The 21852-nt window shown below is 41.3% G+C and overlaps 2 protein-coding genes across 13 annotated transcripts in view; one reads left to right on the top strand and one right to left on the bottom strand.

The window, feature by feature from the left end:
- Positions 1–21852, bottom strand: part of LOC126235854 (cryptochrome-1-like) — a 460492-nt gene that overhangs the window by 160554 nt on the left and 278086 nt on the right. The window lies entirely within an intron of this gene.
- LOC126235855 (probable glutamate--tRNA ligase, mitochondrial) overlaps positions 1–21852 on the top strand; it is a 353293-nt gene that overhangs the window by 315018 nt on the left and 16423 nt on the right. For 5 of the 7 annotated variants that reach the window (XM_049944733.1, XM_049944731.1, XM_049944726.1 and 2 more), the window contains exon 7: positions 39–211. The exons of the other annotated variants lie outside the window; for them this stretch is intronic. In XM_049944733.1, the coding sequence (XP_049800690.1) occupies positions 39–211 (173 nt within the window). The remainder of the gene's footprint in view (positions 1–38; positions 212–21852) is intronic. 7 annotated transcript variants of the gene reach the window in all.

Here is a 21852-nt window from a genome sequence, read left to right as displayed (position 1 = left end):
GTAGTTACATCTATTGATATAATGTGCTCTTTCCACAGGTTAGAAAACACGGTCTTACAGCTGGATGATAGCCACATTAAAGCAGTACTGTTGTGGAGTCAGAACCGTATTCATAGTATTACTGATCTGACTGGTAGTGACATGGCATTCCTGTGGACACTACCATCTTCTTCCAGTCTTCAAAGTTCAACAACCGAAGTATTGAGTCAAGGTATTCCAGTTTGTAAAAATCAATTAGGGTAGTGGCTCTGATAACTGCTGCTGAGAAGGAGTGTAGCTAATTATTATAAAGTAAAACATTCATATACAGTTTGTCAGTTTCCGTACATGTACATTGTTGTTGTTGTGGTCTTCAGTCCTGAGACTCGTTTGATGCAGATCTCCATGCTACCCTATCCTGTGCAAGTTTCTTCATCTCCCAGTACCTACTGCAACCTACATCCTTCTGAATCTGCTTAGTGTATTCATCTCTTGGTCTCCCTCTATGAATTTTACCCTCCACGCTGCCCTCCAATGCTAAATTTGTGATCCCTTGATACCTCAGAACATGTCCTACCAACTGGTCCCTTCTTCTCGTCAAGTTGTGCCACAAACTCCTCTTCTCCCCAATTCTATTCAATACCTCATCATTAGTTATGTGATGTACCCATCTAATCTTCAGCATTTTTATGTAGCACCACATTTCGAAAGCTTCTATTCTCCTCCTGTCTGAACTATTTATCGTCCATGTTTCACTTCCATACATGGCTACACTCCATACAAATACTTTCAGAAACGACTTCCTGACACTTAAATCTATACTCGATGTTAACAAATTTCTCTTCTTCAGAACGCTTTCCTTGCCATTGCCAGTCTACATTTTATATCTTCTCTACTTCGACCATCATCAGTTATTTTGCTCCCCAAATAGCAAAACTCCTTTACTACTTTAAGCGTTTCATTTCCTAATCTAATTCCCTCAGCATCACTCGACTTAATGCGACTGCATTCCATTATCCTCATTTTGCTTTTGTTGATGTTCATCATATATCCTCCTTTCAAGACACTGTCCATTCCGTTCAACTGCTCTTCCAAGTCCTTTGCTGTCTCTGACAGTATTACAATGTCATAGGCGAACCTCAAAGTTTTTATTTCTTTTCCATGGATTTTAATACCTACTCCGAATTTTTCTTTTGTTTCCTTTACTGCTTACTCAATATATAGATTGAATAACATTGGGGAGAGGCTACAACCCTGTCTCACTCCCTTCGCAACCACTGCTTCCCTTTCATGTCCCTCGACTCTTATAACTGCCATCTGGTTTCTGTAGAAATTGTAAATAGCCTTTCGCTCCCTGTATTTTACCCCTGCCACCTTTAGAATTTGAAAGAGAGTATTCCAGTCAACATTGACAAAAGCTTTCTCTAAGTCTACAAATGCTAGAAAAGTAGGTATGCCTTTCCTTAATCTTTCTTCTAAGATAAATCGTAAGGTCAGTATTGCCTCACGTGTTCCAATATTTCTACGGAATCCAAACTGATCTTCCCCGACGTCGGCTTCCACCAGTTTTTCCATTTGTCTGTAAAGAATTCGCGTTAGTATTTTGCAGCTGTGACTTATTAAACTGATTGTTTGGTAATTTTCACATCTGTCAACACCTGCTTTCTTTGGGATTGGAATTATTATATTCTTCTTTAAGTCTGAGGGTATTTCGCCTGTCTCATACATCTTGCTCACCAGACGGTTGACTTTTGTCAGGACTGGCTCTCCCAAGGCTATCAGTAGTTCTAATGGAATGTTGTCTACTCCCGGGGCCTTGTTTCGACACAGGTCTTTCAGTGCTCCTTCAAACTCTTCATGCAGTATCGTATCTCCCATTTCATCTTCATCTACATTTTCTTCCATTTTTATAATATTGTCCTCAAGTACATCGCCCTTGTATAGACCCTCTATATACTCCTTCCATCTTTCTGCTTTCCCTTCTTTGCTTAGAACTGGGTTTCCATCTGAGCTCTTGATATTCATACAAGTGGTTCTCTTTTCTCCAAAAGTCTCTTTAATTTTCCTGCAGGCAGTATCTATCTTACCCCTAGTGAGACAAGCCTCTACATCCTTACATTTGTCCTCTAGCCACCCCTGCTTAGCCATTTTGCACTTCCTGTCGATCTCATTTTTGAGACGTTTGTATTCCTTTTTGCCTCCTTCATTTACTGCATTTTTATATTTTCTCCTTTCATCAATTAAATTCAATATTTCTTCTGTTACCAAGGATTTCTACTAGCCCTCGTCTTTTTACCTACTTGATCCACTGCTGCCTTCACTATTTCATTCCTCAAGGCTACCCATTCTTCTTCTACTTTATTTCTTTCCCCCATTCCTGTCAATTGTTCCCTTATGCTCTCCCTGAAACTCTGTACAACCTCTGGTTCTTTCAGTTTATCCAGGTCCCATTTCCTTAAATTCCCACCTTTTTGCAGTTTCTTCAATTTTAATCTGCAGTTCATAACCAATAGATTGTGGTCAGAGTCCACATCTGCCCCTGGAAATGTCTTACAATTTAAAACCTGGTTCCTAAATCTCTGTCTTACCATTATATAATCTATCTGATACCTTTTAGTATCTCCGGGATTCTTCCATGTATACAACCTTCTTTTATGATTCTTGAACCAAGTGTTAGCTATGATTAAGTTATGCTCTGTGCAAAATTCTACCAGACGGCTTCCTCTTTCATTTCTTAGCCCCAATCCATATTCACCTACTATGTTTCCTTCTCTCCCTTTTCCTACACTCGAATTCCAGTCATCCATGACTATTAAATTTTCGTCTCCCTTCGCTATCTGAATAATTTCTTTTATCTCATCATACATTTCATCAATTTCTTCATCATCTGCAGAGCTAGTTGGCATATAAACTTGTACTACTGTAGTAGGCGTGGGCTTCATGTCTATCTTGGCCACAATAATGCGTTCACTAAGCTGTTTGTAGTAGCTTACCCGCATGCCTATTTTTTTATTCGTTATTAAATTTACTCCTCCATTACCTCTATTTGATTTTGTATTTATAACCCTGTATTCACCTGACCATAAGTCTTGTTCCTCCTGCCACCGAACTTGACTAATTCCCACTATGTCCAACTTTAACCTATCCATTTCCCTTTTTAAATTTTCTAACCTACCTGCCCGATTAAGGGATCTGACATTCCACACTCCGATCCGTAGAACGCCAGTTTTCTTTCTCCTGATAACGACATCCTCATGAGTAGTCCCCGCCCGGAGATCCGAATGGGGGACTATTTTACCTCCGGAATATTTTACCCAAGAGGACGCCGTCATCATTTAACCATACAGTGAAGCTGCATGCCCTCGGGAAAAATTACAGCTGCTTTCAGCTGTTCGCAGTACCAGCACAGCAATGTCGTTTTGGTTATTGTTACAAGGCCAGATCAGTCAATCATCCAGACTGTTGCCCCTGCAACTACTGAAAAGGCTGCTGCCCCTCTTCAGGAACCACATGTTTGTCTGGCCTCTCAACAGATACCCCTTCGTTGTGGTTGCACCTACGGTACGGCCATCTGTATTGCTGAGGCACGCAAGCCTACCCACCAACGGCAAGGTCCATGGTTCATGGGGAGGACATGTACATGATTGATTATATTCCATTTAGTTTGTTGTTGCTGTTGTACACCAACTAAATGGAATACAATTCCATTTAGTACAAAGTGTAAAAAGTCAGTATAACATCAGTGATACCAAGCAGCTAAAATAGACCATTTCTATGTCACATGGTATTAACTGTCAGAAAACATCTAGACCTTTTGTTTTATTAAAGTAACATTGACATAATTGTGTGTAGAGATCAAGGTGAATGAACTGTATAGTGGATGTTGGAACTGGGGTGCTAGTAGTGAGGGAAAGCCTGCAGTTTGCTACCCCAGCAGTGTGGTTTGTAGGTACCAGCTGGATGTCAAATGTGCCATCATAAAAATACCATTTACATACACTATGTGATCAAAAGTATGTGGACACCTCCCCCCCCCCCCTTTCCCCCAAACATACGTTTTTCATATTAGGTGCATTATGCTGCTATCTACTGCCAGGTGCTCCATATCAGCGACACCAATAGTCATTAGACATCGTGAGAGAGGAGCATCATGCACTCCACAGAACTCATGGACTTAGAACACAGTCAGGTGATTAGGTGTCATGTGTGTCATACATCTGTACGTGAGATTTCCACACTCCTAACATCCCTAGGTCCACTGTTTCTGATGTGATAGTGAAGTGGAAACATGAAGGGACACGTACAGCACAAAAGCGTACAAGCCGACCTCGTCTGTTGACTGACAGAGACCGCTGACAGTTGAAGATGGTCGTAATGTGTAATAGACAGACATCTATCCAGACCATCATGCAGGAATTCCACTATGGCCAGTTAGACGGGAGGTGAGAAAACTTGGATTTCATGGTTGAGCAGCTGCTCATAATCCACAAATCACACCGGTAAATGCCAAACAACACATCGCCTGATGTAAGGAGCGTAAACATTGAACAATTGAACAGTGGAAAAAGGTTGTGTGGAGTGACAAATCACAGTACACAATGTGGCGATCCGATGGCAGGATGTGGGTATGGCGAATGCCTGGTGATTGTCATCTGCCAGTGTGTGTAGTGGCAACTGTAAAATTCAGAGGCAGTGGTGTTACAGTGTGACTGTGTTTTTCATGGAGGAGACTTGCACCCCTTGTTGTTTTGCGTGGCACTATCACAGCACAGCCTACATAGATGTTTTAAGCACCTACTTGCTTCCCACTGTTGAAGAGCAATTCGGGGATGGCAATTGGATCTTTCAACGTGATCGAGCACCTGTTCAAAATTCACAGCCTGTGATACGGGTCAACTGTGTTATATTGCAGCTACTCTTTTAACTTTTTCATGGTGTCTTTTATATGCCATGAGTGTACTGTACAAAATCATACTGTCATGACAATGCTTCTTGTAACTCTCATGACCTTAGTTGATTTTACGATTCAAATAAAAATCTTTCCCCTGATATCATGAGAATAATTTGGCAATCAGACTTCCTCTCATTGTGATATTTTGATTGTTACTATACCATATCACTCCCACAGTCATAACTATGAAGTTGTTCACAAAGTGGAAATGTGTACTGTTCCACGGCTATCGGGTATCATTAAATTCTCACAGGCCATCCTTACTCTATCTTAAAGACAGTGCACAAAACACTGCCCACAGCTGAGGACAAGGGGCACAGTGGAAGACAGCTTGGGAAACACTTTTTATGTTACCGTCTGTGAGGGGTGGCTCTGTCTCAGCTACTGCCACAAGCCACTGTCTTAGCTACTGATATATCACTCTATTCTCACCAGAATATGTATGTGGGTCTCCTGCCTCCACTCCCTTCTATGCCAGATCTGTTGGGTATTACAAGGGGTAGTATAATTTACTGTTCAAGGTTATATATGATATGAAAGATGTTCTCATAATTTTGGAATCATTTCACCATTTGACAACACAGTTTCTACCACTTAGAGCAATTCGACCACTGAGTACATCAAACCAGATATTGATGCTGAAAAGTAACACTCAACCTCTCAGAAGTAAAGGGAAACATTCAGAATGGTACCAGAAGATTAGTTATGAGTGTTCCAACAGTAATTTTACATTTAACATGGCAGAGTTATATAATGAGAAAAGCAGTCAAAAGCAATGTAATGGAACTTTGATGGTCACAGTGCTGGGATGCTATTGAAAGTCAGTTTACTGATTTTACTTTCATAGGCTTTTGGCTGTGGTCAAAGGGATATTTCTTTAACTAACATTTCGTCTTCCAATGCTGAAGACTTAATCAGAAGCTGTAAAGAATCAGACAACATATTCAAACTTAAACAAGCTCAGCAAGCCAAAGTAGTTACACATATCCACGCAAAGGTTAGTTTGTGACATCATCAGTCTGCTGCCTAAGATCGCAAAACAAAAATCATCAAGGACACCAATACTGGCCATCAAAGCGTGCATTGTGTGAGCAGATATCACTCACTTCACTGTGTCTTTTCTGCACTGTACTCAACAGATCGACTCCAGCAGGTACTGTACCTGTTGACTGCACATCATCAGCTAATTATTTTTGAACGGGTGTTTGGAAAGATATAAAAATATTGAACACAGCTGATGCAGTAGAGAATAAATGTTTTCATTTTTCTAATTAACTGCTGTCTATTTTCTCCCAAAACTCACCAGGGATTGACAAAAAATTGTTCTTCAGTATTCATTACATCACTATACTTCACTGTGAATCTTTTTGGTTGGTTGTTTCTACATACTGCCATTTTCTTTAGCAAATAATTCCTAACATGGCTTATGTTGATACAAAGGTCAAGCATATTAATTCTGTACATAAATATGTTATTAATAATATTTTTATTTGACATAATTTAAAGTGCTAAAAAATTCAAAAGCTTGAAATTTTAAATTTACCTCCCCATTGGCTCCACCAGTTGTGTGTTTCTTCTTGGTTTGAGTGAGGCACTCCTCATTATTTCATCTGCATCTACATAGATAGTCCACAAGCCACTGTATAATGCATGTTGGAGGGTGCTTTGTACCACTACTGGTATTTCCTTTCGTGTTCCACTCATAAATAGAACAAGACAAAAATAACTATCTGTACGTCTCCATACAAGCCCTAATTTCTCACTGCATGGGGTAGCCACGCGGTCTAGGGCGCCTTGCCACGTTTCGCGTGGCTCCCCCTATCAGAGTTTCAAGTCCTCCCTCGGGCATGGGTGTGTGTGTCGTCCTTAGCGTAAGTTAGTTTATGTTAGGTTAAGTAGTTTGTAAGCCTAGGGACTGATGACCTCAGCAGTTTGGTTCCATAGCAACTTACTGCAAAATATCTAATTTCTTATATCTTATCTTCATGGTCCTTACACGAAATGTATGTTGGCTGCAGTAGAATCATTCTGCAGTCAGCTTGAAATGCTGGGTCTCTAAATTTTCTCACTAGTTTTCTACAAAAAGAGAGTTTTCTTTTCTCCTAAGCTTCCCATTTGAGTTCAAGAAGCATCCCTGTAATACTCACAAGTTGTTCAAAGCTGCTGGTAACAAATCTAGCAGCCCGCCTCTGAATTATTTCAATGTCTTCCTGTTGGGGACCCTAAAGAGTTGAGCACTACTCAAGAATGGGTTCCACTAGTGCTCTATATGCTCCCAATAAACCATTGGCCTTCTCTGCTACCATCCTTACATGCTCATCCCATTTCATATCACTTTACATCATTACACCTAGATATTTGATTGATGTGGCTGTGTCAAGTATACTACTAGTACTGTGTCAAGTATGCTACTGGTACTGTGTCAAGTATCTACATCTACATCCATACTCCGCAAGCCACCTGACGGTGTGTGGCGGAGGGTACCCTGAGTACCTCTATTTGTTCTCCCTTCTATTCTAGTCTCGTATTGTTCGTGGAAAGAAGGATTGTCGGTATGCTTCTGTGTGGGCTCTAATCTCTCTGATTTTATCCTCATGGTCTCTTCGCGAGATATATGTAGGAGGGAGCAATATACTGCTTGACTCTTCGGTGAAGGTATGTTCTCAAAACTTTGACAAAAGCCCGTACCGAGCTACTGAGCGTCTCTCCTGCAGAGTCTTCCACTGGAGTTTATCTATCATCTCCGTAATGCTTTCGCGATTACTAAATGATCCTGTAACGAAGTGTGCTGCTCTCCGTTGGATCTTCTCTATCTCTTCTATCAACCCTATCTGGTACGGATCCCACACCACTGAGCAGTATTCAAGTAGTGGGCGAACAAGCGTACTGTAACCTACTTCCTTTGTTTTCGGATTGCATTTCCTTAGGATTCTTCCAGTGAATCTCAGTCTGGCATCTGCTTTACCGACGATCAACTTTACATGATAATTCCATTTTAAATCACTCCTAATGCGTACTCCCAGATAATTTATGGAATTAACTGCTTCCAGTTGCTGACCAGCTATTTTGTAGCTAAATGGTAAGGGATCTATCTTTCTGTGTATTCGCAGCACATTACACTTGTCTACATTGAGATTCAAATGCCATTCCCTGCGCCATGTGTCAATTCGCTGCAGATCCTCCTGCATTTCAGTACAATTTTCCATTGTTACAACCTCTCAATACACCACAGCTTCATCTGCAAAAAGCCTCAGTGAACTTCCGATGTCATCCACAAGGTCATTTATGTATATTGTGAATAGCAACGGTCCTATGACACTCCCCTGCGGCACACCTGAAATCACTCTCACTTCGGAAGACTTCTCTCCATTGAGAATGACATGCTGCGTTCTGTTATCTAGGAACTCTTCAATCCAATCACACAATTGCTCTGATAGTCCATATGCTCTTACTTTGTTCATTAAACGACTGTGGGGAACTGTATCGAACGCCTTGCGGAAGTCAAGATACACGGCATCTACCTGTGAACCCGTGTCTATGGCCCTCTGAGTCTCGTGGAGGAATAGCGCGAGCTGGGTTTCACATGACCGTCTTTTTCGAAACCCATGCTGATTCCTACAGAATAGATTTCTAGTCTCCAGAAAAGTCATTATACTCAAACATAATAAGTGTTCCAAAATTCTACAACTGATCGACGTTGGAGATATAGTTCTATAGTTCTGCACATCTATTCGACGTCCCTTCTTGAAAACGGGGATGACCTGTGCCCTTTTCCAATCCTTTGGAACGCTATGCTCTTCTAGAGACCTACGGTACACCGCTGCAAGAAGGGGGGCAAGTTTCTTCGCGTACTCTGTGTAAAATCGAACTGGTATCCCATCAGGTCCAGCGGCCTTTCCTCTTTTGAGCGATTTTAATTGTTTCTCTATCCCTCTGTCGTCTATTTCTATATCTACCATTTTGTCATCTGTACGACAATCTAGAGAAGGAACTACAGTGCAGTCTTCCTCTGTGAAACAGCTTTGGAAAAAGACGTTTAGTATTTCGGCCTTTAGTCTGTCATCCTCTGTTTCAGTACCATTTTGGTCACAGAGTGTCTGGACATTTTGTTTTGATCCACCTACTGCTTTGACGTAAGACCAAAATTTCTTAGGATTTTCTGCCAAGTCAGTACATAGAACTTTACTTTCGAATTCATTGAACGCCTCTCGCATAGCCCTCCTCACACTAAATTTCGCTTCGCGTAATTTTTGTTTGTCTGCAAGGCTTTGGCTATGTTTATGTTTGCTGTGAAGTTCCCTTTGCTTCTGCAGCAGTTTTCTAACTCGGTTGTTGTACCACGGTGGCTCTTTTCCATCTCTTACGATCTTGCTTGGCACATACTCATCTAACGCATATTGTACGATGGTTTTGAACTTTGTCCACTGATCTTGAACACTATCTGTACTTGAGACAAAACTTTTGTGTTGAACCGTCAGGTACTCTGTAATCTGCTTTTTGTCACTTTTGCTAAACAGAAAAATCTTCCTACCTTTTTTAATATTTCTATTTACGGCTGAAATCATCGATGCCGTAGCCGCTTTATGATCGCTGATTCTCTGTTCTGCGTTAACTGTTTCAAATAGTTCGGGTCTGTTTGTCACCAGAAGGTCTAATATGTTATCGCCACGAGTCGGTTCTCTGTTTAACTGGTCAAGATAGTTTTCAGATAAAGCACTTAAAAAAATTTCACTGGATTCTTTGTCCCTGCCACCCGTTATGAACGTTTGAGTCTCCCAGTCTATATCCGGCAAATTAAAATTTCCACCCGAAACTATAACATGGTGGGGAAATCTACTCAAAATATTTTCCAAATTATCCTTCAGGTGCTCAGCTGCTGAGCCGGGGGGCCTATAGAGACATCCAATTACCATGTCTGAGCCTGCTTTAACCGTGACCTTCACCCAAATCATTTCACATTTCGGATCTCCGTCAGTTTCCTTCGATACTATTGCACTTCTTATCACTATAAACACGCCTCCCCCTTCACTGTCCAGCCTGTCTCTGCAGTATACATTCCAATCTGAGTTTAGGATTTCATTACTGTTTACGTTTGGTTTCAGCCAACTTTCTGTCCCTAGTACTATATGGGCGTTGTGATCGTTTATTAATGAGAGCAGTTCTGGGACCTTTCTATAGATGCTCCTGCAGTTTACTATTAGCACATTAATATTGTTATTCCCTGTTGCATTTTGCCTACTCCTACCTTGCCGCATCTCGGGAGGCGTCTTGTCGGGCCTAGGGAGGGAATTCTTTAACCTAAAAAAACCCCATGTGCACTCCACATGTACTCCGCTATCCTTGTAGCCGCTTCCGGCGTGTAGTGCACGCCTGTCCTATTCAGGGGGACCCTACATTTCTCCACCCGATAGCGGAGGTCGAGAAATTTGCACCCCAGATCTCCGCAGAATCGTCTGAGCCTCTGGTTTAAGCCTTTCACTCGGCTCCAAACCAGAGGACCGTGATCGGTTCTGGGAACGATACTACAAATAGTTAGCTCTGATTCCACCCTGCGAGCGAGGCTTTCTGCCTTCACCAATTCTGCCAACCGCCTGTACGAACTGAGGATGACCTCTGAGCCCAGACGGTAGGAGTCATTGGTGCCGATATGAACAACAATTTGCAGTCGGGTGCACCCAGTGCTCTCTATCGCCGCCAGCGGGGCCTCCTCCACATCTCAGATGAGACCCCCCGGCAAGCAGACAGAGTGAACACTGGCCTTCTTCCCCGACATTTCCGCTATTTCCCTAAGGGGCTCCATCACCTGCCTAACGTTGGAGCTCCCAATAACTAATAAACCCCTCCCCCCGTGTGCCTGCTCAGACCTTGCTGAAGGAGCAGCCACATGTCCACTCACAGGCAGAGCGGACGATGCCACACGGCCAGCCTCCACATTTACCCTCCACGTCGTGCGCCGCGAACGCCGCTGAACCCGCCACTCCCCTTGGGGAGAGGGTGGTCCAATCGCGCCCGGTACCCGCGAAGATGTCTCGACAGCAGGGACAGTGGGTGAAGTGTGTAACACCTGGGGTGTACCATGCGACGCACCAGATTCCCCACTGCCGCTACACTCCGAGGCAGCAGCCTGAAGCTGGTGACCGCGGCCATCAACACACTCAGCTGTTCGCGAACAGTGGCCAGCTCCTCCTGCGTCCGTACACAGCTGTCACACATCCTACTAGTACTGTGTCAAATATACTACTAATGCTTATTCAGACATTATGGAATATTTTTTCCTACTCATCTCTGTTAACTTAGTTTTTTACATATAATGCAAGCTTCCATTCATCAGCCCAACTGGAAATTTTGCCTGTCATCCTGTATCCTCCTACAATCATTCTATGATGATATTGTCCCATACACTACAGCATCATCAGCAAACGTCCACAGATTGCTGCTCATCCTAACTGTCATATTTATCTATATAGAATGATAATAAGAGTGGTCTTATCACACTTCCCTGAAGCACTCCTGAAGACTCCTGAAGACACTCTTGCCTCTCGTGAATATTTGCTGTTGAGGACAACATACTGGGTTCTGCTATCTTTGTGTTGTGCTTAAAAATTTGAATACACTCATCTTGGCACATTTTAAGCTATGGATTGCTGTTAAAACAACTACGAGGGTAAGTCAGTTATTGTTTGCAATTTAGTTATATTTTTGTTTATGTGGTAGTACTGTCGTTTTATATTGACGACACACGCTTTGTTTATTTGTTGTTATATCTTTGCAATTTTTAAACTGTTGGGTTAGTTTTGTTATTGCTGCTGTGCTGTTAATCACGGCTGCTCCGCTGTCTATTTGCACCAAAGAACGACGACGTTCAGTGATCCATTTTTTGTGGTCGGAAGGCGTATCAGGGGCCGAAATTCATCGAAAACTTTCGGTACAGTATGAGAAAAGTGTTTTGCCATGACAGAGTGTCTACGAAGGGATTGAAAAATTTTGAAATGGTCGCACAAGTGTTAGGCACAATGAAGGAACCGGTCGACTGTTTACATCCACAAATGAAGAAATCATTGAACATTCACGTGAAATGACTCTCTTAGACAAACAATTAACTATTGACAAAGTGGCACATCGTCTGCAAATTAGTCACGGTTCTGCCTACGAAATCACCCACATCAGACTTGGGTTTCATAAAGTTTGTGCAAGATGGGTCCCAAAACAACTCGCACAGTTGCATATACAAATGCGCTTGGACATCTGCTAAAAACATTTGGATCACTATGGTAATGAAGGGGACAACATCTTAGGATCATTACGGATGACGAAACATGAATCCATGATTATGAGCCGGAGAGTAAACGGCAGAGTATGGAATGGAAACATCCAAATTCACCATGCAAGAAAAAGTTAAAGACCCAACCATCTGCAGGAAAACTGATGCTTACGGTTTTTTGGGATGCACAAGGTCCCATACTGGAACATTATGGGGAAAGGGGTACAACAATAAACAGTGTACGTTACAGTGAGATGCTTACTGCCAGGCTAAAGCCTGCAATTAGAAGCAAACACCGAGGGTTGCTGTCAAAGGTTGTGCTGTTGCACGACAATGCCCGTCTGCATACTGCCACCCACACTGCTGAAACGCACCAGAAACTCAAATTTGAAGTACTGGATCATCCTCCATATAGTCCCGACCTTGCGCCTTCTGACTATCACTTGTTTGGTCCACTCAAACAGGCATTAATTTGCCTCAGATGAAGAAGTGAGAAGTGGTGCATTCCTAGCTCACAGCTCAACCGAGAACCGTCCTGTAAGAGAACTTCAGTGCGTTGAAACACAAGGAGACTATGTCGAAAAATTATGTTCTTGGAAGTTTCCTATTTGATTACAATAAAATTTTGTAACTACTTTGCTGCTAATAATTGACTACCCTCATATTTACAACAAAAATGTTACACTGTAACGCAACATACCAGATCTTGGCGACGTGTCATACATAGACTGCTTCGATCATGGATGAATTACTGAAAAGAGAAATCTGTAGTAGGGAAGGCAAGTGGAAGAGTTGCATTAATGGAAGGATTTTTGGATAGTATACTGCATTGTAAATAACACCTGCACAATTGTTGTTGTTGTTGTTGTGGTCTTCAGTCCAGAGACTGGTTTGATGCAGCTCTCCATGCTACTCTATCCTGTGCAAGGTTCTTCATCTCCCATTACCTACTGCAACCTACATCCTTCTGAATCTGTTTAGTGTATTCATCTCTTGGTCTCTTTTTACCCTCCACGCTGCCCTCCAATACTAAATTGGTGATCCCTTGATGCCTCAAAATATGCCCTACCAACTGATCCCTTCTTCTAGTCAAGTTGTACCACAAATTTCTCTTATCTCCAATTCTATTCAATACCTCCTCATTAGTTATGTGATGTACCCATCTAATCTTCAGCATTCTTCTGTAGCACCACATTTCGAAAGCTTCTGTTCTCTTCTTGTCTAAGCTATTTATCGTCCATGTTTCACTTCCATACATGGCTACACTCCATACAAATACTTTCAGAAACGACTTCCTGACACTTAAATCTATACTCGATGTTAACAAATTTCTCTTCTTCAGAAATCCTTTCCTCGCCATTGCCAGTCTACATTTTATATCCTCTCTACTTCGACCATCATCAGTTATTTTGCTCCCCAAATAGCAAAACTCCTTTACTACTTTAAGTGTCTCATTTCCTAATCTAATTCCCTCAGCATCACCCGACTTAATTCGACTACATTCCATTATCCTCGTTTTGCTTTTGTTGATGTTCATCTTATATCCTCCTTTCAAGACCATGTCAATTCCGTTCAGCTGCTCTTCCAGGTCCTTTGCTGTCTCTGACAGAATTACAATGTCATTGGCGAACCTCAAAGTTTTTATTTCTTCTCCATGGATTTTAATTCCTACTCCGAATTTTTCTTTTGTTTCCTTTACTGCTTGCTCAATATACAGATTGAATAACATTGGGGAGAGGCTACAACCCTGTCTCACTCCCTTCCCAACCACTGCTTCCCTTTCATGTCCCTTGACTCTTATAACTGCCATCTGGTTTCTGTATAAATTGTAAATAGCCTTTTGCTCCCTGTATTTTACCCCTGCCACCTTCAGAATTTGAAAGAGAGTATTCCAGTCAACATTGTCAAAAGCTTTCTCTAAGTCTACAAATGCTAGAAACATAGGTTTTGCCTTTCCTTAATCTATTTTCTAAGATAAGTCATAGTGTCAGTACTGCCTCTCGTGTTCCAACATTTCTGCGGAATCCAAACTGATCTTCCTCGAGATCGACTTCTACCAGTTTTTCTATCTGTTTGTAAAGAATTTGTGTTAGTATTTTGCGGCAGTGGCTTATTAAACTGATAGTTTGGTAATTTTCACATCTGTCAACACCTGCTTTCTTTGGGATTGGAATTATTACATTCTTCTTGAAGTCTGAGGGTATTTGGCCTGTCTCATACATCTTGTATAGACCCTCTATATACTCCTTCCACCTTTTTGCTTTCCCTTCTTTGCTTAGAACTTGGTTTCCATAGGGGCTCTTGATATTCATGCAAGTGGTTCTCTTTTCTCCAAAGGTCTCTTTAATTTTCCTGTAGGCAGTATCTATCTTACCGCTAGTGAGATAAGCCTTTACATCCTTACATTTGTCCTCTAGCCATCCCTGCTTAGCCATTTTGCATTTCCTGTCGATCTCATTTTTGAGACATTTGTATTCCTTTTTGCCTGCTTCATTTACTGCATTTTTATATTTTCTCCTTTCATCAATTAAACTCAATATCTCTTCTGTTACCCAAGGATTTCTATTAGCCCTCGTCTTTTTACCTACTTGATCCTCTGCTACCTTCACTATTTCGTACTCTCAAAGCTACCCATTCTTCTTCTACTTCTTCTACCTGCACAGTACTAATATGAACTGCTGTAACTAGAGTATTACAGATCCTTGTGAAATTATGGTCAGTGTTACTACTTCACAGTCACAAAATACAAGTTCTATGTATACTTCTTTAGTGTCATTAACAAAACCAATTACTCCCAGTTTGTCATGAGCTTCCACAGTCCTTTTCTAACACAATCTGCTCATTATACGAAGAATAAGGAAATCCTATTGACAGTGATGATAAACACACTTCCTTTTGCTATCCACTCATTAATCAGAAGAAAATTTTATGTCCATGATGTGTTCATGACAGCAAGATCAGAAGAAAACATTTTACTATCTACATCTATACCCCACAAGCCACCAAATGGTGTATAGCAGAGAGTACCTTGTACCATTACTTGTCGTCCCCTTTTCTGTACCAGTCGCAAATGGAACAAGGGAGAAACAACTGTGTACATGCCTCTGTACGAACAGTAATTTCTCTTGTCTTGTCTTTGTGGCCCCTAAGCAAGGTACACAATGGTTGCAGTAGAATTGTTGTGCAGTCGGTTGCAAATGCTGGTTCTCTAAACTTTCTCAGTGATATTTTCCAAAAAGAACATTGTCTTCCCTCCAGGATTTCCTATTTGAGTTCATGGAACATTTCCGTAACACCCACACATTGATCAAACCCACTGGCAATAAATTTAGCAGCACATTTCCGTAACACCCACACATTGATCAAATCCACTGGCAATAAATTTAGTAGCACACCTCTGAGTGGCTTCGATGTTTTCCTTTAAATTTACCTGGTGAGAAACTTAGATGGTCAAACAGTATCCAAGAATGAGTTACACAAGTGTTCTGCATGTAGTCTCCTTTATAGATGACCTACAGTTTCGTAGAATTCTCTCAATAAACCAGAGTCCACTATCTGCCTTCCCTGAATCTGACTTTAAGTACTTGTCCTACTTCATATCACTTTGCAATGTTATGCCTAGATATTAAAATGGCATGACAGAGTTGAGCAGCAACACCACTGACACTGTATTCAAACATTCCATGAGTATTTCTTCCATGCATGTCATTGGCGTACATTTCCTACATTTAGAGGAAGCTGCCATTCATCACACCAAAGAGGAGTCCTGTCTAAGTTGCCTTGTATCACTCTACAGTTACTTGATGATGAAACTTTACTGTACACAATTGCATCATCAGCTACAGGCTTTCCAAATAATGAAATGAAATGTTGTGGTGGCCCTCAACTATGTACGCTCTGACTCAGAGTTGAAATTTTCAAAGTTTTGGCTGGTTTTGTTGTCTAGGGGGCTGGGATACGTAGATGCCACATTACAAGCCATATACTGCTGAGTGTACAGTATACAATTTGAATATACACATGAATCGAATGGTCGAAGGTTCCTATCACTCGGCAGTTGCGAATTTTGAACATAATATAGACATTTATAAACGGAAGATTGCAATTAAATAAATTCTGCAAGTACTATTTTAACAACTTTAAATGATGAGAACGATAGCGGAAATACCTTTAAGAATACCCTTTATTACTGCAAAACACTTATTGGTGTCGATGGTCCAGCAATTAAATAAAATATAAGTTGAATAACAGGGAAACAATAGATTTCTACTTCACATAATAAGTTATGAACAACAACATAGCTTGCGAGATATACTGCAGAAGCCACAGAAATCACATAAGAGCACAAGTTGGCACTCCGAAGTATTTCTCTCTCCTGCTACCAAGCGCAAACTGCTCCACTCTCGAAGTCTTTCCCGCGACCGTGCATCCCTCGCGCCGTACTGTCCCGGACTCCCTGTGTCCTGTTGTCCTGCTCAGAACTCTTCTCCCACTTCCATCCAGTCTCCCCATTCATGAGCGCTTCGATTGGCTGGAGTGCTCGCGCTATGTCTTCAAGCCAACACATCCACACAAACATAATGAAACACATTCGAAATACTGGATTTACATTTAAATAACTTGAAATTAAATAAATATTTCTACGGCTGGACCATAAAAATACTCTTAACGCACATTAGTAGATACATAAACAAATTAAATAAACGTATATCAAAGGAATAGAACAAAAGGTAGGCCAGTAGCCTAATGTCTCTGTGCTTTCTAAAACACAGTAAATATTCAAGCAATTTATTCGTGAATAGTATATATCGTATATAAACAAAGACAGAGACGAATAAATATATTTATAAGCATGCTGCTACCATATTTTCGTGTAACTGTGGAGTACTTATGGCCTGATGCGATTAATAGTAATTGGCAACTTTGACCTCCAATAACTCTTGTACCATTCAAGTTATATGCCTGTAATTCATACCAATTTAGGTTTACACTAATAGCTTTCTAAAGACGTGTCAATCGACAAAATCGGATGAGCCATTTAGATTTTGGAAATTCGTTGCTGGATGTTACTTGTATAATTTACAGTCAGATACTAAACTTTAAACTAATAAAGATATTGAAAATATGATTTCACCATCAGAATCGCCGTGCAAATAATGCTAATGTACATGTTTCTTTTTGAGGTATCATGATTCATCTGGCTACTATTAATTTCTATATGAACTGTGAAATGTCCGCCATTAATATTTCACAAAGTCCTCCATCTTTGGCACTCCCAGCGTGTCTCCTTCATCGACACAGTGTCACCATGGAATTCCCACCCACACGGCTGGACCATGCACTGGGGCTGCCCCTCTTGCTAAGCTAACATTCGGCACCATGTGGTTGCTGCCGGGCCGCGACCTGCTGAGAGGCCCCAATGCGGTCCGCCAACTCCGAACGTAGAATATTTCCAGGGCACCACAACTCGCTCGTTACCTCACATAGCAAACACACTTCCCTGGGGCCCTCCTGATGTTATCTTTACTCTTGTGATTGCACGCCATCCAGTTCAGTGTACTAGGTTCTGTTACTCAGAAATTCTTCAACTCATTTGAATGTCTGAGAACCTATTCCTTATGCCTGGATTCTCTCTAGAGTCTATGGTGAGGTACTGTGTTAAATGCTTTATGGAAATCTAGGCATATGAAATATACCTGTTGGAACTCCATCCATGGTTCACAGGAGGATATCGTGTAGAAAAGGGAAACTGAGTTTCTCATGAGCAGTGCTTTCTCAATCTGTGCTGATTTGTGGACAGAAGCTTTTGTGTTTCAAGGAAATTTATTATATGGAAACTTAGAATATGATAGTGAATTCTACAGCAAACCAACATTAAGGATATTGGTCAGCAGTTTTAGAGGTCCGTTCTTATACTTTCCAGTTGTTTGGGACTTTGCACTGGGCGATGGATTCACAATAAATGTGAGGTATTTGAGTGATCAGTGCTGAAGAGTATTCTCTGTAAAGTTGAATTGGGATTCCATCCAGATCAGTACTTCTTTGTTTCCAGCTTTTTCCAGTTACTTCTCAATACCAGGGATGTCCATTTCTGTGTAGTCCATCAGGAGTGTGTGACAGTCAATCAGTCAATATGATCCTCCTGTGTAAATGACTTTTTTAAACACAAGGTTTAGAACTTCAGCTTTCCCTTTGCTGTCTTCTATTGCTACACCAGACTGTTCGATGAGCAAATGAATAGAAGCCTTTGACTCACTTAGCGACTTTATGTAGGACTAGAACTTTCTTGAGTTCTTAGCAATATCTTTCACTAATGTGTAATGGTGGAAGTTGTGTGCTTCCTACTTTGACCTTTTTTAAATGCAGAAATATCTTCTGTGTGTAGCCCTTATGGTAAGAGACCAGTCGGAGTATATACCACTGCTGCCAGCCCAGAGGAGGGCTTTGTCTGCTGTTTGCTCCACTGTGCTAATGTGTAGACTGGTGACTCACATGTTAATCCCTGACCTCTGTATCAATGTCCAGTGGAGATATAAGACTTAACAAGTAAGACTGCAGCAGACATCTAAGAAATAACACTAGGATTGTAGTGGGTCTGTATGCCGCGGAGTACTCAATGCATCAACCCTTATGTGATGACAACTCACTGTTAGTTAAATAAGAACAAAGACAAAAGACAGAAACTTTAAACAAGGAATTGTCATTTTACCCCTTGCATATGGAGCCGGCTGCTGTGGCCGAGCAGTTCTAGGCGCTTCAGTCCGGAACCGCGTGACTGCTACGGTCGCAGGTTCAAATCCTGCCTTGGGCATGGATGTTTGTGATGTCCTTAGGTTAGTTAGGTGTAAGTAGTTCTAGGTTCTAGTGGACTGATGACCTCAGATGTTAAGTCCTATAGTGCTCAGAACCATTTGAATCTTGCATATGAAGAAGTTTTACTCAAGTTAAAGAAAGCTGAATTGACCATACCCAGTGACATCCATTTGGAAGTGTTGCAACAGCTTGCACCACAGAATAAACCTTACCTGATGTCCATTGTGAATGATGTATTATGGGCAAGAAGGGCACCTATAGCATAGAGGATGCAAAAACTGTCGTCATCAAAAAATCTCCAGATTTAAAGAAAAAGAAAGAAAGAAAGAAAGAAAGAAAACCTGGTTACAAATCATTCATGCAAATTTGTTCTGTTGAATGTACTGCCTATGATTAAGGAACATCTTTTGTGTAACCTACTTCTGGCATATACGGAGCATCATGGACAAACCTAGACTCAGTTTTATTTTGGTCTGAGTCCTTTAATAGCAAATACAATTATTATAATAGTAGATAAAACCTGTGAAAGAACGTGTGCATTGATAATCAATGTCACTGGTCCCTCTGATACTCTCAGTTGGTCTGCAATTGCGAGAACATCAGATACCCTATGTGATCAAAAGTATCTGGAAACCTGGCTGAAAATGACTTAAAAGTTCATGGCGCCCTCCATCAGTAATGCTGGAATTCAATATGGTGTTCACCCACCCTTAGCCTTGATATCATCTTCCACTCACGCAGGCATGCATTCAGTCAGGTGCTGGAAGGTTTCTTGGGGAATGGCAGCCCATTCTCCTTGGAGTGCTGCACTGAGGAGAGGAACGATATTGGTCAGTGAGGCCTGGCTGGCATGAAGGCGGCGTTCCAAAACATCCCAAAGGTGTTCTATAGGATTCAGGTCAGGACTCTTGTGCAGGCCAGGCCATCACAGGGATGTTATTGTCGTGCAACCACTTCACCACAGGCTGTGCATTATGAACAGGTGCTTGATCATGTTGAAAGATGCAGTTGCCATCCCCGAATTGCTCTTCAACAGTGGGAAGCAAGAAGGTGCTTACAACATCAATGTAGGCCTGGGCTGTGATAGTGCCATGCAAAACAACAAGGGGTGCAAGTTGCCTCCATGAAAAACACAACCACACCATAACAATACCACCTCTGAATTTTACTGTTGGCACTACACACGTTGGCAGATGACTTTCACCTGGCATTCGTCATACCCACTTCCTGCAATCGGATCACCACATTGTGTACCATGATTTGTCACTCCACACAATGCTTTTTCACTGTTGAATCGTGCAATGTTTGTGCTCCTTACATCAGGAGACGCGTCGTTTGGCATTTACCGGCGTGATGTGTGGCTTATGAGCAGCTGCTCAACCATGAAATCCAAGTTTTCTCACCTCCCACCTAGTTGGCCATATTACTTACAGTGTATCCTGATGCAGTTTGGAATTCCTGTGTGATGGTCTGTATAGATGTCTGTCTATTACACATTACGACCCTCTTCAACTGTCGGCAGTCTCTGTCAGTCAACAGATGAGGTTGACCTGTACACTTTTATGCTGTATGTGTCCCTTCACATTTCCACTTCACTATCACATCAGAAACAGTGGACCTAGGGATGTTTAAAAGTGTGGAAATCTTGTGTACAGATGTGTAACACAAGTGACACCCAATCACCTGACCATGTCCGATGTCCATTAATTTCACAGAGCACCCAATTCTACTCTCTCACGATGTCTAATGACTACTGAGATCACTGATATGGAGTACCTGGCAGCAGGTGGCAGCACAATGCACCTAATATCAAAAATGTATGCTTTTGGGGTTGTCCCGATACTTTTGATCACATGGTGTACTTACTGCTCTGTATCACAGAGTCACAGTGTACTGAAGGCACATGTTGTGAAATATTCTGTAAGAAAGTAAACTGTGATAAGTAGTCACGCAAAATGATACCTGTGAAAATCAAGTTATGAGTCTGTTTTCTGTCATTTCTCAATCGGACTTCTCCTAGATCTAATGGAAATTATGTAGTAGTCTGTACTGACAATGTTCTTGCATTAACATTTTTGTGCCTCATGGACCAACCCAAAGTTTCAACTTGTCACTTATTTCCTGCCTGCCTTGTATTTCATCCAGCATACCGTTTCAAATTATCAGAAAATGCCATTTGTATCATGTACTCCACATAGAGTAACATGTGTGATCTCGGTAATAATGCCAAAACTATAGTTAAGTCAAACTCTCTGATATTTATTTTGTCCCAGAGAAACTTCTTCCTGAAACATTGGAGAAATCTTATACATTGACAATGTTGCCACATACCCAGAAGAATTTTATTGAAAGCAACAAGTTGTCATCCTGTGAGGTGCGTGTTGATAACATTGGAAGTGTACTGCTTGCAAAAACAAGGTTTCCATTTTCATGTTCTGCTACAGCACACAAGTTTAAACTGTAACAAAAATGTTACCACATGCTGTAAAAGATGTTCTTTATATATTCTTGCAATTTTCACAGGCAGCTCTAGGTCAGTAAAAGATGTTCTCTGTATATTCTTGCAATTTTCACAGGCAGCTCAAAGTCAGTGCTTGAAAAATCCTCTGATTTGCTTGAGTGCTGGAAGGTGAACAAGCTACGATAGCTACTCATAAAATAATTAACATACTACTGATGCTCAAAATAGAATAAACTTTACTCTCTTTAAGTCTTCCTTACCTTGATTCCGAGTGTCTACATTGTATGTGAACCTTGGCATTGGTTTGTGTTGCTCTTGCATTTTCATTCCTCTGTCAAAATTTACTTACTCTTCCTTCATTGCATCTTTCACATAAAAGCTAAACCC

This window comes from Schistocerca nitens, chromosome 2 (genome assembly GCF_023898315.1).
Source record: "Schistocerca nitens isolate TAMUIC-IGC-003100 chromosome 2, iqSchNite1.1, whole genome shotgun sequence".
NCBI lineage: Eukaryota > Metazoa > Arthropoda > Insecta > Orthoptera > Acrididae > Schistocerca > Schistocerca nitens.
Note: the sequence above shows the minus strand (reverse complement) of the source record. Positions and strands in the feature narration are given on the sequence as shown.